Genomic DNA, 14697 nt, shown 5'->3' with positions numbered 1-14697 from the left:
TCTCTCTCTCTCTCCCCTGTCTCTCAGTGTATGCCTGCACACTTATCATTTACTCCCTTGCAGTTTTTTTTTTTTTACATCATATTAACGTTATAAGATGTTTACCTGGCTAAGACGGCCACTTTTCTCCTAAAAAATGGGTGACCGTCTCAGACAATTTCAACTGCAGTTGTGGCACAACGCAGTTTTGGGGCATGTATGTAGTAGTAAAGTTATTGGTATAAGCTTAAAGCCAGCTCATTTGCCTTGCTTTTGGTGAAACAAATAATACTTGCTATCTTATTGAAGTCAAGATATTTGAAGGAGGTGGTGTGTGTGTGTGTGTGTGTGTGTGTGTGTGTGTGTGTGTGTGTGTGTGTGTGTGTGTGTGGAGGGGGGAAGCTGCTGTCAAAGGTAAAATTGGCGCATACATGGCAGGCAAAGTTGGGTGTCTTCCAAAGCTGTAGTACCTTTAGAAACTGCAAATGTATTTTTTTTTGTGTGCCTTTGATAACATTTTAAAGTAAAATCCACACTGGGATGTTTTTTAAATGGAGGTATAATGAGTTGAGCCCAAAACAGAAAGTTGGATAAAGTGTGCAGGAAAATGTTGGGTCCTTCGATAATCATTTTGACGAGCGCCTGATTTCACCACGCACAATGCCACACGTTCATATGGGTATAGTTTGCGCACACAATTTGTGTAACACAGACACGTGGATGATGCAAAGCTTGGGCTTAGGCCAAATTTCCTCTGTCCCCCTCTAGACAACAAGATGCGTGGACGCAAGAACCCGATGCCAAACAACCAGTCAGCCTCTTACCTCCCCCCGTGTAAAGTATGTGGAGCCCCGGGCACAGGATTCCACTATGGGGTCACTACGTGTGGGGCCTGCAAGGTGGGTCTGTTGTTTATGTTGTTGTTGGTGGTGGGGGTGGTATGTTGCTGTTGTTGTTGTTGTTGGTGGTGGTGGTGGTGGCGGTGATGATGGTGGTAGTTGGTTTGTTGTTGGTAGTAGTGGTGGTGGTATTGTTGTTGGTTGTGGTGGTTGCAGTTATGTTGTGTTGTTGTAGTGATGGTATTTTTTGTTGATGGTGGGGATGGTGTTATAACTGTTGTTGGGTGTGATGGTGATGTCAGTGATATTGCTGTTGTTGTGATGATGGGACTGGTAGTGGTATTGTTGGTGGTAGTATCGCTTTTGTTTTGTCAACGCCATGACATTTTAGGTGTATGAGAAGTGGTGTCTTTTGTTGTTGATGGAAGTGTTGTGCTGTTGATTTTGTTGGTGTTTAGTCATCACAACATTTTGGGCCTGCAGTGACAATAGCTTACACTGATGGGTTGGTTCTTGTCTTTATGTTTGGCAGGATGAGGGATTTAAAATTTTTTTTTTAAATTTGTACATTATATCAGAGTGAGAATAATATATCAAAGTGGTGATTGCTAAAATGTTTTTTCTACTTCATCAGGGTTTTTTCAGGCGTAGTCTGTTGCGTAAAGAGCCCTATGTGTGTGTGGAGTCTGGAAATTGTCCTATTGGCCCTGACTCTGACCGGAGGAAATGCTGTCCAAAATGCCGTCATGACAAATGTTTATCCGTGGGCATGAGCAAAGATGGTGAGTCTGAGTGACTGGTTTACTAAGTCTTACACTAGGCTGCTGATGTGCAGTGTACAATTGTTATATTTTGACAGTGTTATGTTTGATTTTGGAACTGGAAGAAATGGGTCACTTTTTTGTGCCCCGTGACAACCAGCATAGGTGCCCTGCTATTTGAAGGAGGCAGCGTGGTGAAATCAGGCGCTTGTCAAAATAATGAAAGTCAAGAAATTGGCATTTTCCCGCAGGTTTGAGAATTTTTTATCAGGTTTCATGCCCATTAAAGAGCACATTTCTGTGTGGATTTTACTGAAAAATGTTGATTAAAGGCAAAAGAAATGTACATTTTCAGTTTCTCACAGACTCTCAAGCTAAAGAAATATCTCAACTTTGGCGGCCATTTTCTCGCTTATTTTATTTCTGAATCCATATGACCCTCACCTCCTTCAATCACACATATCTCGACTTTTATTCAACATAGATGGATATTATTTTCACTCAAAACAAGGAAAATGGACAGATCTGAAGCTGATACTATCAACTCTGTATGCCCAAAAATTGACAAGAGCCTGATTCCACCGCATTGTGCCTCATATATTGTTATGAATGTATGTTGTCATATAATCTGCTCATTTATATTCACTGGAAACTATACAAACAAAATCTGCAGACCAGCATAAATGTTCTATAAATTGTAATATAATGAATGAAACTGCATGTGTGAACCCGTACATTCAAACATATATATACACATGGACATGCTTTCATGCAGGTCCTTACTTTACCCTCACTCCCACACACACATTGACACAATTTACAAGTACACCTTCATTTTTGTACATAGACATGCACGCACCTGCACACCCTCACACAACTGCCCATCAGAAAAACTGCGCACTTGCAAACCCTCTCACACACACACACACCCACACACACACACACACACACACACACACACACACACACACACACACACACTCACACAAACACACACTGCATGTATGTAAACATGACAAAAATATCTTCGTTTACCTATGCACTACATGCTCGCACATACACACGCAATAAGCACTCCCAACTGCCTCTTTAACAGATCCTACTTATACACATGACGAGAAGTGCATGTGTGCGAGCATGCACATGGGCTCTCTCTCTCTCTATCTCTGTCTCTCTCTCTCACTATCTTTCTCTCTCCTTGTGTCTCTATCTCTCTCTCTCTTTCTCTCTCTCTCTCCCCGTGTCACTGTCTCTCTATCTTTCTCTCTGTCTCCGCCACTCCCTTTCTCTATCTCTGTCTGTCTGTCCCTCTCTCTCTCCCTCTCTCTCTCTCTCTCTCTCTCTCTCTCTCTCTCTCTCTCTCTCTCTCTCTCTCTCCCTCATACATACCCGCTCGCTCACACACACAGGTGTGCGTACGCTACATACCTGCATACTCACTGACTGATCCTGCCTGATGCGTGCAAGATGTCTTCATTGACATTTAATTTATTATCATCGAGTTTCAAAGTCTTCAGCTTTATACTTTGCTTTCTATCATTTTCTCCTTTTTTTTTTTTACTATTAATTTGCTCAAAATATGTCTAGTAGAACTGCCAAAGAACCCTCAAAGTTTTACATCTTTTGTTTCTTGAGGCTGAACTATGATGTTTTTACTTAGCAGTACCAAGCATTTTATTGCTTCATGTAATATTTGTCGATGCTTGTGTTTTCATTATGCTTTTGAATGGCAGTCCAGAGACTGGCAGTATTGTAGGGCCTGCTGTAGAGCTGCCTTTCAGTGAAGGGGCCAAATTTCCCAGAAGTATTGTGTTCACTAGTGTGACGGCACATTTCTGTTTCAGTTTTCTGTCATGCAGTTCCCCCCACCATCTTTATGTGAGTGGTTGGAGGGTGCCATCTGTAGGTCTTCTTCTTTATCCCTCTATTTCGTCCATCTGTCTGTCTTGCTGTTTTCCAGCAGTGGATGACCAGTATTGTGTTGATGTGTCTCAAAAATGAATGTTCCCTTCTTGACCAGTATTAGTGACCGTTCTTTTTCTATATTACTCATGTTAACATTTAACAACTATTGTGCCAACAGTTATCAAAATGACTGTTATTGTGTCACTTTGAACTAAAAAACAAATATACCCTTTTGACCAGTATAAGGACATGCTTTTTCTCCACAAGTCTATCTGACATTTATTTTGCCCACATTTATCTAAATAAGAAGTTATTTGTTTTATTCATTTGACATTTATTGTATTCTCAGCTATCAAAACGGAGCATTATACATCATTATCTTTGTGATATTTATGTACCCACAGCTGTCAAAACAAGAGTATTATATTCATTTGACATTTTTTTGCCCACAGCTATCAAAACAGGACGTTATTCATACGAGAAGAAATCAAAGGACGTTTTGGAAGTCATGGAACTGCGAGAAAAACTGGCGCGCTCTCCGCTATCGACTACTCAGATACCAGGCATCCACTCAGAATGTGTGTCCGGGGAACTGAGAGAAGTTAACGGTTATGCAAATGGCAGAAAGTCAGAGGGGTTGTTGGGTTCTTCTCATCAGAGTCAAGCTACGGGCCTAACTACGATGGCAGGGATGGAAGATGATGCTTTTGTTAGTCAGCAAGAGAGAACATTCCAGAACAGACAGAGCCTAACAGTGTCATCAGATTTGAACGCTCAGGATGTTGGTAATAGTTTTGCAATGACAGGGAAAAGGTCAGTGCCACAGTCACGAGTAGTAGAACTTGATGATCTTCCTCCACCTTGTATGTCTTACACCTTTGTAAACAAAGACTTGAAGCGTGCACTGAAAAGAAAGCTGAATGGAAAGAAAACTGAAAACGACAATATTCAGAAGGCAGAGACATCAGATTCCTCTCAAAGTTCAATGACGACGTCAGTGGAGGGGACAGAGTCGTGTTCACCTGGGGCACCACCGACGCCAGACCTAGGAAGTACATGGCCTGTTGATGCCCCTGCTGAAGGGGAGCCTTTGCCTGACCTTTTTGAGACAATAGCAACGCAGCTTTGTCCTTCTCATCCAGCTCCCATTTCCCTTGGGCCTGGAATAGAAGCAGAGTCATTTTCGTCATCGTCTGGACAGTGTTGTTCAAATAAATCTACTAGAACCCCATTCACAATTTCTTCTTCTCTTCCTCTTCATCCTCCTGCTCCTCCTCCTCCACAGCTTACCTCTGACTTCTCTGCTTCTTTCACACATCCTGCCCCATGTTACAACAATCTACCGCTGACACCAGCTCATCTTCTGGACCTGGATCTGTCTCTGCCCCCTGTCCCCGAGACGGAAGAGATGCCAAGTTTTGAGGGAATCAAAAACCAGGCCTGCTGCTTAAGTTCGGACTTGTTCATTCCAGATGGCTACGAATTTCCACCTCTATCTGCTGGAATCCATCAATCAGAATACCGGTCAGTTATGTCCCCTACATTTTGCACTTTGGCTGACGAGGTGGAGGAGAATATCTGTGACCTTGATTGTGACTTTCCGGAACCGACTGGCGGGAATACCGATGCCAGTGCTCAAACAGAAAATGTACAAAATGTGGACAGCGAATCCTCAAAAACTGAGCTGCCTATTGGGAGTTTGGAGTGGAGACGCGCGGAGGCTATCCGCCAGATTGACAACAGTTATGATGAGGTGATTAGTCTTGCAGAAGATCTGTCAAAATGCCAGTTTTATTCCTATGAGATGACACTCCTGGGCCCAATTTTTAACAAGCTTTGCATCTCTGGCCCTCAGAAAAAGGCAGTTAGTGGTAGTAGCACCGACCAGCAGAGTGATGTTGCAAAACAAGCATCCATGCAACATGATTCACAATCTCATACAATCAGTCAGAACATACCCATGCAATCTAATTCTCCGTGCCACACAAACGGTCACCAAGCACACATGCAATCTAATTCTCAGTACCATACAATGAGTCAGCAAACACCCCCTTTACCAGATTCTCAATATCAATCCAACCAAACATTTGCCCCCAGTGGTATTTCATATCCCACCCCTTTACCGTCTGCAACGCCATTGTCCACCACACACAGCACTGGGTTCTCGCCCCATCCCAACCATCATCGACTTTCTGGGTCACCCTCCTCATCCCGGTCACCTCCGCAATCGAAGCCAGCGAGATCAGAGCAGAGATTTTGCGAGGCTGATTACAACAAACCGTTGCCATGGTGTGAGTTTTCCGAAGGTCATCTTGATGATGTGGCCTCTATGCTTATGGAGGCCCATGAGAAGCACATTGGCAAGGACATGAACTCTGTGAGCCGGGAGGAGATAGCAGAAAAGTCAGAGATCTATTTGGTGAGTGCCATTGTGATTGGTTGTAAATGATTAATAATTGATGTTTTACATCAATGTTGATACAATTTAGATCTTGTTGGAACCTTGCTGTTTCAGCCATGCTGCGGGGTTTTTTAATGATATGATTAAGGCTCATTAAAGCCTCATCCGCTTCGGTAGTTTATCTCCCGCTTTGTACGCAGCACAAGGCTGAAAAGTCACGAACAGATATTACACTTTGATCTTAGCTAAAAGGCTGAACCATGCTGTTGTTGTAAGATCCTGCTTAGGCTTTGCAGATCCCAGCAAAAAGATGGAGATACTCAAAAAATATAAACTTGTCTCTCATTGGAATTGAACTCATGCCTTCTGTCTGCAAGGCAACAAGCCTTTCCATAGCACCACAAAGTTTACATGAGCTGAAGGACAGCCCGAGATGTGTTTGCTAATTAAAAGACATGATAGAGAATGGGTACAGAAGGAAACAAAGGGAGTCTTCCAATAATAGTGGTGAAAACGGACTTCCACTAGTTGTCCTTCTGAAATTCTTCTTCTTTCCTCCTCTTCCTGCTCCTCCACCTCCTCATCAACCTCTCCATTTCCTCTTCTTCCTCCACCACCTTGGAGATAGTTGACTGTTGGCTCTTTAGTCCATTTTTTGTTACAGAACTTTCTGCCTCTGTAATGTTCCTTCTTTTTGCAACAGAAGGACAGTTCTCCATATACCCCATGGCTTTCTGGCAGTAGTAACTTGTTTGCAAAACTAGTCGTACATAATTATTTGGACAAAAGTAACTGGGCATTCTTCCCTTTTTGGTTAGAAAAGATGAAGAATTTTTCCAGACAGCTGGTTATGAAATATCAAGTCTTATTCCATGACTTTCAACTATTTTTGGCGGGGGGGGGGGGGGGGGGGGGGGAGCTGAGGGAGTGGGGGGTAGAAGTTGTGTCATGGGTGCCTCATAGCATAGACTTTGTCATCATCATCATAATAAAATATTTTGGAAAAAAGTTGTGAATTTTCCAAACTTTAAATGAGATTACTGATGACACTCAGTGAATTATGAAATCTGTCAAACAGACAAATGAAATACAGCAAAATGGAATAAGTCCTTTAATGTACTTGACCTACAGCTAAAGTCTTTTTGTCCGGGGATTCCACAGAAACTTTGTCGTCTCAAGGAGCGTGTCTTTGGCAGGAAAACTTTACTACAGAACAGAGAAGAGTACTACGAGATCCTGGAGAATACAGGTGTGGACATTGACGGTCGCAAGGAGTGGGCGGAGGTCACTGTGAAGGTCACCAACGATGTCCTTTTTAAGGTCGTCCGCTTTGTCAAGTCTGTGCCAGGGTTTCGGGACCTGTGCAAAGATGATAAAATTGTTCTTTGTCGATGTGAGTTGGAGATGGTAGACAGATATAGTGGAATCCTGTTATAACGAGAGGGAGGGGACCGGAGCAAAATGTCCGCTATAGCAGGATTCTCGCTATAAGGGATCCAGTAATAAATTCAAGGGTAAACTGTAAAGTAGGCCTAATCTATGAGTTTGGTGTTCTGTTTATTTCCTTTTGCTATCTCCGCTGATGCTGATTTTGTTTCAACATGACCTCTAGGTCCTACTTGAGCAATAATTGAATCAGGTTTCTTTTTCAAGCACTAGATCTAGCGATGTTGACTGACAGCTGGGCATTGGTGATCAGAAAAAAAGGGCTCTGGGCTAACTCATCTGCTGTGTTTTCTCCCACACCACCACACCCTGTGGTGCATTCCGTCAGCTTGCGCACGTCACACATTCACTCCATCTATCACCTTGCTGTGACCTCTCCATCCCCGCATCGGAGAAGTGAGAGGCATGGTAGGCCTTGATAATCTAAACTAGGCTTACACGCTGGCCTATTACGCGATGCGTTCTGCTTGTCTGCGCATGCCACACCCTCCCTACTCAGTTGTTCCGGCCTTCATTGTTGACACACATGGGCTCTGCCATTCTTTGTTTGGCTAGTTCACCAACAAGTTTCTCAACTGGCAAGGTTTTACATTATGTATAATTGGCCTATGCACTGTGCACAGCAGCAGCAATATTCCGCTATAACCGACTCGCGTGTTTGTCACGGCGTCACTTTTCGCCCGATTCTGTTACTTTTAGTTCGCGTGACTCAGCAGCCCGCCGGAGCTCCCCGGCTCGGGGTCACGGGGTTAATGAGCCCTGAGGCGACTTTGCCGGTGTCGGTCGGGAAGTTCGCATTTTTGACTATGTTTAAAACGATATAACTTCTTCCCCATCCCACACAGCAAACCATTACGCGAATGTACTAAAAGCTCAATGTCTTGAGATTTATTCTGAGTTAGAATGGTTAGTTTCTGTGCCTTAGTTTTTGTTCTAGACAAGTGTTTGTAGAGTACCCAATTTGTCCTATTTTAGTTACAAAGTTATGAATAAATGATTGTTATTTTTAAAAAGGCACGACAGATCTCTCCAAATTCTGTGTTAAACTGACTACGAATATCATGTCTTTTACCATGAGAAATCTTAAATCTGCGGTAGTAGTAAAAGTCAAGTTATAAGAGAAGAAAGATGCACATCTGCATATTTTAACTAAAGACGATCAGCGTTAGCTCTTATTTTACTATTAAACAAGAGAAAGTTACTCTGCGTTTGTTCATGAATCATGCTGTGTCTGTGGCAGCCTGCATACAACTAAAAAGATATAATATAAGCGATTTAAAAAACCACAAAATCGTGTAAATACATGGGTAGAGATAAACTTCTTGTATGGAATAAAAATAACGACAGCTAAAACATTCATTCTTAGTTTTTGTGTAGGAAATATGCGCGGACACAATTATGCATGTAAAGAAATCAGTCACATTGTCAGTTATTGCAAATGGTCATAGAAACGTTAAAAAAGCTGGAAAAGTCTGGTGCTGATTCAGTGTCCCTGGAAAGCTAGAAATTATTCTTATAACCCAATTACGAGAAGTCATCCCTATTATTCAGTCAACTTACAAAACCTAGACTTAGCGTTTTAAGAAAAGTAAGCACTTTCTGGAGTGTAACAGATACTGTTCGTGTATTAGATCTACGTTGAAGATATATTCTAGCACTAAAATCGATTTGTACTTTTCATTGAGAAACTTCATGATAACTTTTATAAACTTTCGAGAAAATATGCGAATATTCATGATTATATTAGACACATAAAGTTGTATTTGGAGGAATTACTTCGTAGCGAATTGTGTGCCCGATGGATAAAATTGCAAAATTACAGCCTTCTATTATAAGCGCAGATACCATCTTTTCTGAGTATCTGCACTAATGTTATGTCGTTCATATTCCAAAAGTTCGACAGATTTTGACGATGCATTTTTTTTATATTGATTTTTTTTCATTCACGCTAGTCCCAAAAAAATTACAATTTAGCATTGCCGACTCCAGCGCGTCTAACGAAATAAACAGACAAGTTACAACGTCCGTTCTTTTTTGAGTCTCAAGAGCAGAAATGCGTGCTTTGGGTGCACTAAATGAGAATTACCATAAATACAAGGATGCACCTTAAATTGTACGTTGAAAAGTACCAAAAATTAAGTCGGCCCAGACAGAGCGGCGACAGGGAGCTGACCCCCGTGACCCCGACGTGATAAGGCGCCCGGCGGGGAACCCCCCGCGGCAACTAAAATTCCACTGCCGGTGCGCCGTGTTGTCTGATAGCGCTATAGCAGTATTTTATTTACAAAGACAAAGAAGAGCAGAAAACAGGGTTTTAGAATAGTGTCTTTATAACAGACTTCTCGTTTTTTCCGGACTCATTATAAGTGGACTCCACTGTAGTGTACCAATTTAAGTGATGGTCGTATGGGAGTTGTTGATGTGGTATGGCTTTTGACACCCCCTTTTCAACATTGTGAGATTATTTAAGCGGAGGGACCTCCGAATCAAATGCCTGTTTTTGATGGGAACAAGCCATGTGAGTGAAGTCCTGAGAAATACCCAAGCAAGCCAACCTTTACAATTCCTTAATGGACGTTAGAGCTGTCAACTGCATCTTCGTACAGCACTGAGCTAACGGCACACCTCATCTAGGATTGCGTTTTTAAGTGGGCTGTTAAGGCTAAACCAGATTGTGGGTTGCATCCCAGCTGTAAGAGAAAGGCATTTTTTCCGTAAAATCTCCTTTTAAAAGGAACAGAATTTTGTGTTTGAAGTGGAGAGCATAACCTTTATACAAGAAATTGATGTTTGTAGTAGTGTTTACCTTTTGATGAGTGATCTTGAACTTTTATTAAAAAGTTAGCCTGGGCTGTGAATGGCAAGGAACGGTGGCAACCACTGATCATGTGTTTTCTGAACTTGCATTGTTTGGCTATTGTGATTTATTTATATATTCAGTGGCATGGGGTGGTGCTGGAAAGGGGAGGCGCCAAGTCACCCATTTGCTAGGTACACTCCCAATCAAGGTACTATTAGATTGGTTTTGATTTTTGATTTCCTGTTGCATTTGTACCTGCGTGAGCCGATACCAATAAAATGACAGAACTAAAACATGCACACATATATCTTTAAGTTAGTTGGCCAAAGCCGAGATAGGTGCAGAAGTGCACTTGGATGTGCAAGTGTAATGCCTCGTTATGTTAGAGTCTAGTGTAAAAAAGAACATTCATGTACTTTTCAGTCAGAAACGAAAAGAATGACGGCATTGAATTTTAGGCATTTAGAGTAAGTAATGCATTCCTCATGTATTTGTAATGTATGCTCGTAGATTTTTGTTTGTTCAAAACTTATCAATTTTTCGTGAACTGATTACATAGGGTATTTAGCCTGTCTTGGCTATCTGTGAGCTATATGTTTGTGATAACCAATCAATGCTAGAGGCTAACTTTTCCCCATTTTTCACTAGGCTATCCTTTTCCTCTCCAAGATTTTAAAAAATCATACTATCATAAAATGCATCTTTATCTGTGGGTGATCATTTATATATGTTTCACTGAATTTCCATCCTGTTGTTATAAGAACTGAGGCTATGTACCTTCAAAAACACGACACCCGGGTCTGTTGGCTGGTCCAAGCACCCTCCGTCATTGTAACCTCGTCGTGGAGGTCAGGTTGGCCTGGAATAAAAGGGATGCTGAGAGAAACATCTGGCAGGCGAGGAGCAAACTGTTTGTTTGCCCCATCTAAAAATAGAAAAACCGGGGATTCCCTTGGGTTTAATGTTTGTTGTCAGTCTTCAGTGTAGCAGTCTCTAGTAACCTAATGTACCCTAAATGGTAGCCAGGATCTCCCTGGTGCTCGGCCTACCTTAATCTATCGTTGCTAGGTCACAGACGAGCCTCACAGCTCTGAGACTTTGCGCTGGTGAACTAGCAGGGGCTAGATACTCCTGACTGCACTGTGGTAGGTGTATTGGGGACGTATTGTCATGGTTTTCATGACACTGGAAAACGTGCAACAGTAAAAATTAAGTTATTGAGGACAGATAAGAGAGGACAGAAGAGGGGCCAAGGCGCCTTTGGCTCTCACTAGTACTGCTCCTGTATATATATATTTGTATAAGGCTTGTGTATAAAATGTAGTTGGTGTTAAAGTCTTCCATTCGTCCTGGAAAATATCATTTCATTTGCAACAATGGTGTCAAAGTTTGAAAAATGCTACATTTCAATTATTTTTTTATGTTGGGTCATTATCCTTAAAATATAGAAAAATTACCATATTTATTGTTAATTATTTTAGCAATATTTTTATCATTCTTACTAAATTAGCATCGTTACTATACTATCTCTGCTTCTGGCTTATTTTCTACTTTTCCCGCCTGCCATTTTGGAATGACATGAGGTGAGCTGGAGAGGTTAAAAGAGCAGCTGATAGCTGTTCGAGTCTGCACTAAATCATGACCTCTATTCGTCACTTAATTTCTTAGTGTTACGGTAAAGATGCATACTGTCACTGCGCTAACAAATTGGCACTACTCATATTTACTACTTTTGAGATAAATGGAAAAAAACTGTTTAACTTGACTATTTATCATCTTATAATGGTAAAACTTACCATGCATGTTTCTTTTGTGACTGCCAGCGCTTTTTTGTTTTGATTTTACCAAAAGATAGAAATAGTACCACCAAACAAAATAGGCTAGGCTAGTTGCATTTAGGCACTACTCTTATGCCATTTTGCTAGCGCAGAGTGTCAGGACAAATTTATGTTTCGTGGTAGATTTATATTTTTGATCAAAGCAGCCTACCACCTAAATGATATAAATTGTATAGAAGAGCCGAAAATTTTTTTACTTCATTTAAATGTTGTTTTTTTACATTCTCTCTGTCTTTAGCATCCATGGTTGACTGCTTTTTCCTGGGGAGTTTCCGTGGTATTGACCTTCGGAATCACATCATAATCAACGAGATGAACTTGGCTTCCAATGTTGACGAATGCTTAGGCATCATTCCAGAATATGACGCCAACGTAGCTTTCTACTCGGCCTTAACCAAACGCCTTCAAGCTATGGACCTCACTCTTGAGGAAGTTATCTTATTGAAGGCTATTTGCATAACATCACCTGGTGGGTGCTCTGTGTCATTTAATTTCTTTTCTCCTTTTTAAAAATAATTTGTTTCCAGTAACTTTCACTTCGGTGCCGATAGTTTCTTTTATTTTTCCTTTAAAAGTAACTTTTATATCTGTGTAATTTAACTTTTTTTTCTGTTTTAGTAAGTTTCACCTGTAATTTTCCTTTTTTTTTGTTCAGTAACATTCACCTGTATGTCATATACCGCATATCATTGCGTATAGGGTGTATGTGTAGGTAAAACGTAAATAGACTCAAGAGCCAAAATTTAGGTAATAAATTATATGCTCATTGAATATGATGCACCAACTTTTTCATGGCAACTACCAACACCTTTGTTAGAGGGTTTTCATAGTTTCTTATTTCTGTTCCAGTAACTTTCACCTCTGTATCATAATAATAGCTTCTTTTTGTTTTGTTACATTGCACTATAACATTGAGTTTTTGCTTAAATGGCAAATATCATGTCAATCATCTATGTGCTTCTCTTTACTCAAAAGATTGTTATCGTGTTAACATATTTTTCAATCATTATCGTGTCGGTATGCTTCTGTTTACTCAAACGAGATCAGTATCATGTCAAAATGTGCTTCTCTTTACTGAAAAAACACAAACCTTTCTGTGCCTTTCGCAGATCGAGATGGACTGAAGGAACGACGGAAGGTGGAAGCTCTGTATTGGCGGTTTCTCTGCTGTCTGTTGCTGTCTCTTCATCGTCGTCACCCAAAGCCGTACAGTGTCTACTCCCAGGTGATCACTTTGCTGGCTGACCTCAAGACTTGTGTGATTGTCCATCATCAACTCCTGGAGGTGTTCAAAGTTGATATTGTCAAACTGACCAGCGAGATTGATGCTCCGCTGTACAAGGAAATGATGCTGATTAACCATCCGGCTACTGCTAAATAGAAATATTACAACTTGAAGTTTGTTAAATGAATGTTTACTTTTCTTTTTCACTTACAGTATGGTAGTATTGACTTTAGAAAAGGACTACTTTATAGAGAGAGGTGGAGGCAGATGCTAAGAAATAGGCAAAACTTGGACGCAAATGCCAAAAAATGGGCAGTACAAATGTCTTTGGAGAGGGGCTTTACTTTTTAGAGAGGTAGGAAGAACAAGAGAGTGATGATACTATTTGTTATAGTGTGGGTTAAAGGCTCCAATAGACACAGTAAGGCTCCCATTTTACATCAAGCCGAATGATTGGGAAAACATTGCAATTCAAATAACCAGAGTGTATACAAAATCTCATTCTGGGATTTTACCAAGAGTCTTCACACGCAAGTCCAGCACTATGCAGTAGTCTCCGCGTAAGATCCTAGTGCTCGTGAGCAAGGAAAATGTGGGATCTTAGGTCAACAGGATCTTAGTCGACGAACCGAGAAGAGAATCTACAATGATCCATGTTAAGGCTCACAACAGGCAAAATGGTCTCCTTCCTCTCTGGAATGAACTGACGTGGCCCCTAGGTGGGTTTATGACATATATTGGCGAACAAAGAGGGGTCAGCCTTGATGGCCAAACACTGGCATGAGCATGCCTTTTACACTTATTATCCTATCGTGAGTCTCAAGATCTACGCTTATCCACTTGCTCCTCCCCTTTACCTGTACGAAAATTTACAGCTTTCCAACTCTGACCGAGTTCCTCCGCCGTTGTCGTTTCATTGTGTGATGTCAAGGGACATGACTCTTATCTTTACTGTGGGAACTAGATAATTAGGGGAGTGGCACGCCCTTGGATGACGTCAAGAGCCGGGCGCAAAAAATAGAGAGATCGTCTGAGAGGCTCACGGAGGTAGTCAGTCGAACTCAGGACCACGATGAGGCAACACCTATCTTGGACGGGGGCCCCCTGACAGACCCGACGCATCGGACCGCCAGGTAACTTTACATCATTGTAACCACACCAATTAAAATTCAGTCTGTCTCGCAAATTTTTGAATAGCGAAAATTGCTGCAATGGTCAGGGAAGAGTTCACAATTCGATGTGATCCTGCCTGGGGTGAACTTGTAGGCTCTACCCACCCAGCAAGTGATAAAAGTTTAGGTGTAGAGCTCAGATGCGAGTGTGATATTGGGGGAAAACGAACACGTCGGTCAGTTCATACCTCAGTGTGATTCCGTTTGGGGCAAACATTGTACCGTTTCATCGAGTTTTACAATGCTTATGTGATCACATTCACGAGAGTTGCTGATATTTGACCGACGGGCTGTTCATTGATCTCAACTTTTCACTGTTGGTTGATCAGCT

General features: G+C 41.5%; 1 protein-coding gene across 1 annotated transcript; it reads left to right on the top strand.

Annotated features, from left to right (window-relative positions):
* The first annotated feature begins 695 nt into the window (after positions 1–695).
* On the top strand, positions 696–14354 carry LOC101849296. The gene is made up of 6 exons (XM_005100781.3): positions 696–878; positions 1453–1600; positions 3937–5903; positions 7047–7278; positions 12208–12438; positions 13079–14354. The coding sequence occupies exons 1-6, from the start codon at positions 756–758 to the stop codon at positions 13348–13350; spliced, it is 2973 nt and encodes a 990-aa protein (XP_005100838.1). The 5' UTR covers positions 696–755; the 3' UTR covers positions 13351–14354.
* Positions 14355–14697: the final 343 nt, after the last annotated feature.

This window comes from Aplysia californica, unplaced genomic scaffold (assembly GCF_000002075.1).
Source record: "Aplysia californica isolate F4 #8 unplaced genomic scaffold, AplCal3.0 scaffold00260, whole genome shotgun sequence".
In the NCBI taxonomy this organism is placed as follows: Eukaryota; Metazoa; Mollusca; class Gastropoda; order Aplysiida; family Aplysiidae; genus Aplysia; species Aplysia californica.
The sequence above is the reverse complement of the archived record's forward strand: the minus strand, read 5'-3'. Positions and strand labels throughout refer to the sequence as shown.

Bases quoted from the DNA above. Each gene is read 5' to 3' on its own strand.
- LOC101849296 (XM_005100781.3), top strand. From the start codon at position 756: ATGCGTGGACGCAAGAACCCGATGCCAAACAACCAGTCAGCCTCTTAC. The intron at 1,601-3,936 runs GTGAGTCTGAGT...TTTTGCCCACAG, and splicing joins CGTGGGCATGAGCAAAGATG to CTATCAAAACAGGACGTTAT. The intron at 5,904-7,046 runs GTGAGTGCCATT...GGGATTCCACAG, and splicing joins AAAAGTCAGAGATCTATTTG to AAACTTTGTCGTCTCAAGGA.